Below are 9,092 nucleotides of genomic sequence, written 5' to 3'. Positions count from 1 at the left end.
GCAAGGCTTCCGTGACTGACAGTAGCGCAGTCTCAGTTGAATGGCCACTCCTGAAACCTGACTGGTTAGCATCCAGTTTGTTGTTCTGTGAAAGATACAATGATATCTGGTTGAAAACAACTTTTTCGAGGGTTTTCGCTATGAATGGAAGGAGAGAGACAGGTCTGTAGCTATCTGTAAGTGAAGTGTTTAATGTAGGTTTTTTTTAGCAGTGGGGTTATCCGAGCCTGCTTGAATGCAGTGGGGAAGGTGCCTGTGAGGAGAGATGTGTTGATGATATGTGTGAGTGGTGGTAAAAGTGTAGAAGAGATTGCTTGGAGGAGGTGTGAGGGGATTGGGTCTAGAGGGCATGTTGTAGGATGGCTGGAGAGGAGAAGTTTTGATACTTCTGCCTCAGTGAGAGTTTGGTCCGATGCTCACAAAGAACATCGGATAACCAGGGGTTAGAAGGGGCAGCCCGTGCTGGCCTGGATGAGAGAGGACAAATATCATCTAGACAAGAGGTTAAAGTAGAGCATAAAGTGTCAGTTGCTGCATTCACATCCAGAGATGAGAAATGGGTAGGTGATGAAAACATCACAATAATCCACAAGTAATCCTCACCATTCCAGTCCATCAGTTAATGTCTTGTGAAGTGAAAAGCTGCATGTTTGTAAGAAACAAATCCATCATTAAGACATTTTTTAACTTCAAACCATTGCTTCCTGCTAAAATTTGAGTCATCTATCCATAATATTGCTTTCTTCAGTGAAAAAGTCGTCTGGTCGGAGAGAAAAATGCACTGATCCAACACCGTTTACAAGTCAAAACAGCTCTAAACAAATCTGCGAGTGGATTTTGATGTGAGGACAACGGGATGGAATTTTTCACTGGAGGAAGCGTTATTATGGATTGTTGATTAGTATTTTGGTCAAATGGCCAACGGTTTGGCGATGGTTTAAGGTTAAAACACCTTAATGATGGATTTGTTTCTTACAAACACACACACACTCCAGTCCATTAATTGATGGTCTGGAGTCATATGGATTGCTTGTGGTGTTTTTATCAGCTGTTTGGACTCTCATTCTGACGGCATCCATTCGCTGCAGAGGATCCATTGGTGAGAAAGTGATGGAATGCTAAATTTTTCCAAATCTGATGAAGAAACAAACTCATCTAAAACTTGGACAGCCTGAGGATGAGTACATGTTCAGCACACTTTAATTTTCATTGGGTTGAACTGTTCCTTTAAGCGTCTAGTGAAGCCAAGGTGTAAGCTTGTAACAGATACTTACTACAAGTTCTGGGTTAGACGCCAGTTTCTGGCCAATAAGCGCAGCATTTCCACCCACATAAAGCTGCAAGAAACAAGAAAAAAGCTGTTTTTATTCAAATTAAAATGTGCAGGATCGATTACAAGTGTGTTTTGGAGCAAATGATTCTGTTATGTGACTCATAATATTTTTTAAAAAGACTTCTCCTCTGACAATTTCTGATTTTCTATCAAATTTACGATTGAAAGAACTTATAAAATTGCCAGACTGTCTATAATGTTATAAGAAAAAATAGTGTTACATTATTGCATATCATTTACATGAAAATTTGCATATAATAAAATGCATATAATTTGTCGTGAAAATAGCCTGTCATAAGACTCATGGTCCAGCCACTGCGCCTTTTAATTACTGCTGATTATGCCAAATTAAATTTGACACAGAAACTCAATTCCCCTCCGGACCCTCTCGTGCATTCAAATTAAACTGTCGGATCTCAAGGGCCAGATCCATTTACAACACATGCCAAAATTAAACTAGATATTATAGGACATATGCAGAATCAGTGCTGTATGGATGTCTGAATGGAGAGACTGCTCTGGATTTCACCACACTAAGGCCTGAATCAGAGCAGTCAAACCTGTTGGACAGGTTTTAGTGTGCTCACGAGACCAGCTAATCTCCATCCAATCACTTTCTATTCGTGCCCTGAGGGGAAACAATGTGGTACAGACCACAAAACCCACTCCTACTGTTATAAAAGGCTTTATCTCGCACCTGAGCGCCGGGATATTCTGCAGCCGCCCGTGCGATCCTTTGAAAAACCTCCTTATCTGAGAAGAAGCGCTCTGCGGCGGCACCCTTCCCCATGTAGTGGATGAAGGCCTCTTTCAGGTCCTCTTTGCTGTGTAGCACCTCGTGGTCTCTGCCGGATCCGGGTTCGAGAGCGAGCGCCTGCAGCAGCCCCACCCCAGACACCACCACATCCACACAGGCATTCACCCTGACAGAGGAAAGAAAGGCATGATGGGAAGGGCTCTAGAACAAACAAGTCTGCACGTGTTCAGACCTGCTGTGTGTGGGAGCTAATGTGGCCCCAAATGTGAACAGAACATTGAATAGATGAATGAATTAACGAAAGCATCAAAAAATGAATGAATTAATGAAGAAACAAATGAATACATGAATGAATAAACAAGCAGAAACATGGTTTATTTGTTTGTTTAACTGATTAAAGAGGAAATGAAAATAATTGACAAAGAAAAAAGTAGCTTTGCTACAAATTGTAACGAATCATCCACAAGTTATACATATGAAATAAAACAGAAAGTAATATATAAATATTAAAAACAGTAAATAATAGTAAACAATGAAATTACAAAAACTGGGGAAAAAAACTAAAAGGATGCATACCTACATTATATATATATATATATATATATATATATATATAAATAAAATCACAAAACAAAATTATGAAAACTTTAAGATTAAACATGACAACTTAAAATATAGAAAAGCTCATTTAAAATATTAATAAGTGCTATAATAGTATATAAATAATACTTTACAATTATCAAAAAGGTTTGAATTTAAAAAAAATGAAAAGAAGAAAATTCAAATAAAATGCCCAAAATAAAGTATATATAAATATGTACATGTAAATATCACATAATATTCTAACATACAGTAGTATAATACTAATTTTATATATTAAAAAAACTATTTTTTTACTTTTTGTTTATTTTGATTATGTACAATTTAAGTAAGTGACCAGGATTTAGATTTTACTGCAATACTGTTATTTATAACTGCATGATACAAAAAAAATCTTAAATCTGTAAACACTTGAATAAAAGGACCCAAACAACAGTGGGACTAAGGAATGAATGGGGTAAAAAAAATAAAATAAATAAATCAAATTTACGAAAGGACTGATCAAATGAACAATGTGTGCTCTGTCAGAGAAACTCACCCCACTGCTACTCTCGCCCAGCGTCGGGCCGGAGCCGTGATGAGGGTCTGCCAGGCGTGTGCGACGGCCTCCTCCAGCGTCGGGGGGCGGGGCTCTGAGCCGCCACTCGGCTCCATCTGCGGCAGGGATTCGCTGACGTAGTTCAGCACGCGGGCCGGCAGCTCCGGGTCAGTTTGGTACAGATACCCCATCCCCAACGCCAACAGCGCCACCAGCACAGCCTTCCTCCACATGACCTCGACACACACACACGGCCTGTGAACACACACACACTCTTTCATCATGGGCTCTGACTGGGGCCTTTATTTAATGGCTTTTTTGGTAACGTACCATGTATCATGGCAAAACCATGTTTTCGGACATGTAACATGGTAAAACCACCTTTTTGTGGACATGTAACATCCTAAAACCACATTTTGTGGACATGTATCATGGCAAAACCACGTTTTTGTGGACATGTAACATTCTAAAACCACGTTTTTTTGGACATATAACATGGTAAAACCACGTTTTGTGGACATGTAACATCCTAAAACCATGTTTTTTTGGACATGTAACATGGTAAACCCACGTTTTTTGGACATGTAATATGGTAAACCCACATTTTTTGGACATGTAACATAGTAAACCCACGTTTTTGTGGGCATGTAACATCCTAAAACCAAGTTTTTTGGATATGCAACATGGTAAACCCATGTTTTTGAAGATGCATCATGGTAAATCAATTTTTTAAACATGCATCATGGTAAAACCATGTTTTATGTACATGTAACATGGTAAAACCCCGTTTTTGTGGACATGTAACATCCTAAAACCAAGTTTTTTGGATATGTAACATGGTAAACCCATGTTTTTGAAGATGCATCATGGTAAATCAATTTTTTAAACATGCATCATGGTAAAACCATGTTTTGTGGACATGTAACATAGTAAAACCACGTTTTTGTGGACATGTAACATAGTAAAACCACGTTTTTGTGGGCATGTAACATGGTAAAACCACGTTTTTGTGGGCATGTAACATGGTAAAACCATGTTTTGTGGGCATGTAACATGGTAAAACCATGTTTTATGGACATGTAACATGGTAAAACCATGTTTTTTCAACATGTATCATGGTAAAACCATGTTTTTTCAACATGTATCATGGTAAAACCATGTTTTTTCAACATGTATCATGGTAAAACCATGTTTTTTCAACATGTATCATGGTAATATGTTTTTGGACATGCACCATGGTAATACCATGTTTTTCGACACCTAACATGTGCATGTCCAAAAATCATGATATTTCCATGATACAATAGTAATACCATGCTTTTGGACATGTATCATGGTAAGACTACGTTTCTGGATTTGTATCATGGTATAACTTTTTATTTTATTTTATCAGTGTAATTGCATTTTTGGGGCTTACTGTGGTACTATCGTGTTTTCATGACAGTGGACATGTACCATAGTAATACCATGTTGTTTTGGGCACTGTGAACATGTCACAGGAAGTAGACTTTATATTTACCACTGAAATCAATGCTTATCTATTTATAACACTAGAGTAAGCAGTGCACGATCACAGATCTCTCTCCATATATATCATCTCTGTTCGACAGGTTCATTAGGCTGAAAGCTGATGCAACTTAAATCCATAATACAATCACATCAGTAGCAGGCTAGTGCTAACAGCCCATTTCTGCTCATGTTCGGGACTTTAAATCAACGCGACAAATAAAATCCCACACCTGACCGTGATCACCAAGTGCAAAATCGTAGTGTAGCTAAAATGGCATTTCTGGTTAGTAAGTAACATGTTTGAGTGAAATCAATCAGCTAGCCACATGGCCAATAAACCACCAGTTTGCACAGCAATAAACAGGACAATCACTTTATCTTTAAGATAATATAATCGAAACTCTCTTCAACGATGCGAACAGATGGGCAGATCACTAACCTGACAGAAGATAATCGCAGACGACACGAAAGAGAGTGTGTATGTGGTGAAGTTGAGTTGTGTCACCTTTCTTTGTGGTTTGAGGGGAAGTCTAGCGACTAGCCGCTCCACTCTGTCCTCACGCCAACCGATAGTAAGTATTCAAATCAAATCTTATTGAGCTCGGAGATAACATCACAAATACAATTAAACAAAGAGCTCGTTTATGTTGCAAAATGCAAAAATTAATTTAATTGCGCTCACAAATGCATGCTATTGTCAGTGTTGAACGCTTTAAACAGTTTTTGTTGGCTTTAGGGAATCTGGCTAACAGCAGCTAAAGCGAACCAAAGTAACCAATCAGAGGCTCCGCCGAGCACCCCTGACGTAACCGGAACATCACGTCGAGTGGACGTACTGACGCAAGGTGAAAATATCTTTACCCGGCGCCACGTCTAAATTGTTAGAGCTCAGCACATTTTTAATTTTTTAATATTAGGATACACCTTAAGCAGCTATATATATATATAAACTTGACTCTTGTCAAATTTATATATATAAACTCTTGACCCGATCTACAACATTATCTTTAGTGAGGCTAATCAGAGTTTGTGTATGGAGAACGAAACCTGCAAAAACAAAAAATAAATATGCAAATAAATAAATATGCAAATAAATAAATGTGTGTATAAATACACATATTCTTGTTTAACTACATATAGAAATAATGAAACATGTGATTAAAGTAGGCAAATAAATAAAATAAAATAGTGGGCAAATGGAAAATGTTTAAGGAAATGCTAAACTCATCCTATTTACTTTCCTTTGATCACTCATTTGTTTCTGAATGTAGTTCCGCATTTATTTTTCCTCTGTGCAACATGCAGTGACGGCGCTACACCGGGTCTAGGGGGGGCTATAGCCCCGTCAGACTTTTTAATAGCCCCGGTTTAGCCCCATTTCTTTATGAAGTAACTCTGACGACGTCATCAATATAATTTATTTTCTTAGCACCCCCACATATTGGTCAAGCCCCCCCCTTAGCACCGGTAGAGAAAAAATGCTGGCGCCGTGCCTGGCAACATGCTAATGAGAGGGTGTCAACCATGGACTTGGTCGGGGTCATGTCATAGCTGGGGGCGCGGCATGGGGAAAACAATCCTTTCCCGCTGACAGGAGATGCATGGTGTTAATCCAGTACGGCCTACGTAAAGTCACTTTTTCCGTTCAACAGAGCAAGATACATAAAAAAACTGAACTCTATTGTCTGTACAGTATCTGTGACTTTACAAACGACCCAACGAAATGGCCAGTGTCGTTTCTTGACATCATTTTTTGTAACCCGATTGAGTCTCCAGCTAGAGACAACTGTAATATCAGTATCCCATGGTCATCGTGAGATCATTCACTTTATCCGTGGAATAAGTGCTCGTTCTTTTGACGGCAGCTAGTGTTTATTAGGATGGTTTTACCTGCTCGTTGTTTAGGTACATGTAAGATCATTTTTATGGTCAGTAAACGGTCTTCTACAAGCAAGTCGATCTGCAGCAATCTCTCTCTCTTTACGGCGGGAGAACCAAATTAGTGACATACACAACACAAGGGTACAGCTCAGTTGATTCTCAATTTATTATAGTACAAACAGAGGCTCATATACATCCTTGAGAACTGGTATGAAGGGGTTTAATCGAGGAACAGACAGTTTTTTCCTATTAGTTATCAGAACAGAAAATACAAGTGACAAAATTATGTTTATTAAGCAAATAACGGTTCAGTATTGCAATTAAGAGCGATGTAAGCATTCAAATTTTACATTGGCCACTTCAAATCTTTTATGATTTAGCTCTCTCATGATTATAACTACAAAACTAGCCTTATGAAAAAGTGTAAGATAATAATCAGTCCCCTTGACTGATGACGTTAATACGCATGCAAACGCTCACGCGCGTCACACACGATCCAACTTAGGACAACTTTGATGAAAGGTTTTGATCCACTTCGTATTTATTTCTGTATTTAAACAAGAATACGTGTATTTATGCACACATTTATTTATTTATTTGTGTATTTATTTATTTATTGTTTTTGCAGGTTTCGTCCTCCATATTTGTGTAGCAATTAAACTTGCTGCATCCGAATGGAACTTTTGTCAATATGTAATTACAAGTAGAGCATGACAGTTTTTTTTTTTCAACTTCCAAATGTATATATTTTACTGTCAACCCCAGAGACACAAACTCATTTACCTGATATGGATTTTGGACGTGTGGATGGCAATGCAGCAGTTTATAAAGTAAACAAGAACACAGTCAGCAAATACTAACACTTACATCAGTTTATTTCAGAGCAGTTCACTACAGTGCTGGATTCTCATCAGCATTTCTTTTAAAAAAGTACAGTGGCAGTACCATGGCTCCTTAGACATAGTACTATAGAAATGCCATATTTTCAGGGCATGGTAATACAATGTTTGTACAACAAATATGAAAATAGCATCAAGAAGGAGTTCTCATGTTGGTCAGCAAGTGGCGGTATTTTCCCTCTAGTGACTGAATTAAAGATAAAAGCAGCTGATAATGTTTAATTTAGCCTAATTCCTCTTGACATAAACACATTTGGAGTGGATTATTAGATTTATACAGCTAGAACTCTACGTATGATGACCTCCTACAATGATACCATCGTTGCAATAAATATCTTTACCAATAAATCAACTAAGTGATCGATAAAAATCTTATTGAGTAGCTGTTGGCGCACGATTTGTGTTCGTTGAAAAAAGGATAACCACGCAATAATGTGTATATCTACATAGACTGGCGTAGATATATGAAAATATGGCATTTTCTATAGTACTATGTCTAAGGAGCCATGGTACTGCCACTGTACTTTTTTGTGAATTTATTTATTTATTTTTATCGGTATTTATCGGTGGTAACCATAGCAACATCTGCACAGTTAGGATCGGTTTCGTATATTAACGTTACATCGACAAAACAAAGGTACTGTCAATTTTAACAGTTTATTATGTACACATGACAAAATATCATATATTTACAAGTGTATCATTAAAAACGATAGTGTTTTATTTTTAAAAAATCAAGGTCAACTCAATATTTTTACGGACAGTTTGGTGGGGTGAATTTGAACAGATTGAGCGCCAAAACTCTCCTACAAAAATGATCCCTTAGAAAATTGTGTAAGGCATAAACTGGTTGTTGGTTTAGGTAGATAAAAACATTTTGTCAGTGGTTCTCTTTAGGGAATGAATTTGAGAGGCACTTATGAAGCAAAACGCTTTTAAAAGTGGCTTCCCGCTCTCTGCAAATGGGGAAGGCAAGACATTGAGAATAACTCGTGTAAACAAGGCTTTTAGCGTCTTGTGAAGATGGAATACTCGTGCATTTTTAAAGCAGTTATCTAAATCTGATAACTACCCTTACGAAAAAGAAGTTTATTCAAGTGTGCTATTAGTATACTTCTTTTAAACAAAAAAATAGGAAAGTATACTTTTAGTCTACTTTTTATGTACTTCTCAGAAATGGGCTTTATGTACTTCTCAGAAATATACTTAAAGTGGCATTTAAGTATACTTGACTTATAGCCTACTTAGAAAAAGTCTAAATATATTTGAGCTATGCTTGTGTTCCTAGAATCCGTGTTTTCATTGTTGTACTGTAGGGCGCTAGTACACATCTTCTATACAGAATTTCCAAAAAATACAAGTGAAGAAGAAACCGAAACAACAGATGCTTCCACATGTATTCTAACACGATCATCAGACATAAAACAGCATCAAAACTGTGCAACGTTATGGAATAAAATGCCGACCAATGAAGAGGTACTAATGACTGTCAAGCTTTGGGGTGTTGATCGACACTACCTACGTTTTGATTATCGCTCTGAATCCAATTCATAGTCTTTTTTTCAGCTTTTTGTT

At 37.5% G+C, this 9,092-nt stretch overlaps 1 protein-coding gene and 1 long non-coding RNA gene across 4 annotated transcripts in view; one reads left to right on the top strand and one right to left on the bottom strand.

The window, feature by feature from the left end:
- Positions 1 to 5,521, bottom strand: part of adpgk (ADP-dependent glucokinase) — a 9,849-nt gene extending 4,328 nt beyond the window's left edge. Inside the window, exons 1-4 of one of the 3 annotated variants that reach the window (XM_016230742.1) lie at positions 5,243 to 5,521; positions 3,229 to 3,483; positions 2,031 to 2,256; positions 1,275 to 1,337 (exon numbers count right to left, since the gene is read on the bottom strand). In XM_016230742.1, coding sequence (XP_016086228.1) covers positions 1,275 to 1,337; positions 2,031 to 2,256; positions 3,229 to 3,461 — 522 coding nt within the window. In that variant the 5' untranslated portion in view covers positions 3,462 to 3,483; positions 5,243 to 5,521. Of the gene's footprint in view, positions 1 to 1,274; positions 1,338 to 2,030; positions 2,257 to 3,228; positions 3,484 to 5,176 lie in introns of all 3 variants that reach the window. The other 2 variants (XM_016230741.1, XM_016230743.1) reach the window with 2 other exon arrangements.
- The window catches only part of LOC107549596 (uncharacterized), a 9,322-nt gene continuing 5,459 nt past the window's right edge, over positions 5,230 to 9,092 (top strand). Inside the window, exons 1-2 of the long non-coding RNA XR_001604581.1 lie at positions 5,230 to 5,309; positions 5,474 to 5,582. This is a non-coding gene — a long non-coding RNA (uncharacterized lncRNA). The remainder of the gene's footprint in view (positions 5,310 to 5,473; positions 5,583 to 9,092) is intronic.

This window comes from Sinocyclocheilus grahami, unplaced genomic scaffold (assembly GCF_001515645.1).
Source record: "Sinocyclocheilus grahami isolate Dianchi unplaced genomic scaffold, SAMN03320097.WGS_v1.1 scaffold376.1, whole genome shotgun sequence".
Taxonomy (NCBI): domain Eukaryota; kingdom Metazoa; phylum Chordata; class Actinopteri; order Cypriniformes; family Cyprinidae; genus Sinocyclocheilus; species Sinocyclocheilus grahami.
The sequence above is the reverse complement of the archived record's forward strand: the minus strand, read 5'-3'. Positions and strand labels throughout refer to the sequence as shown.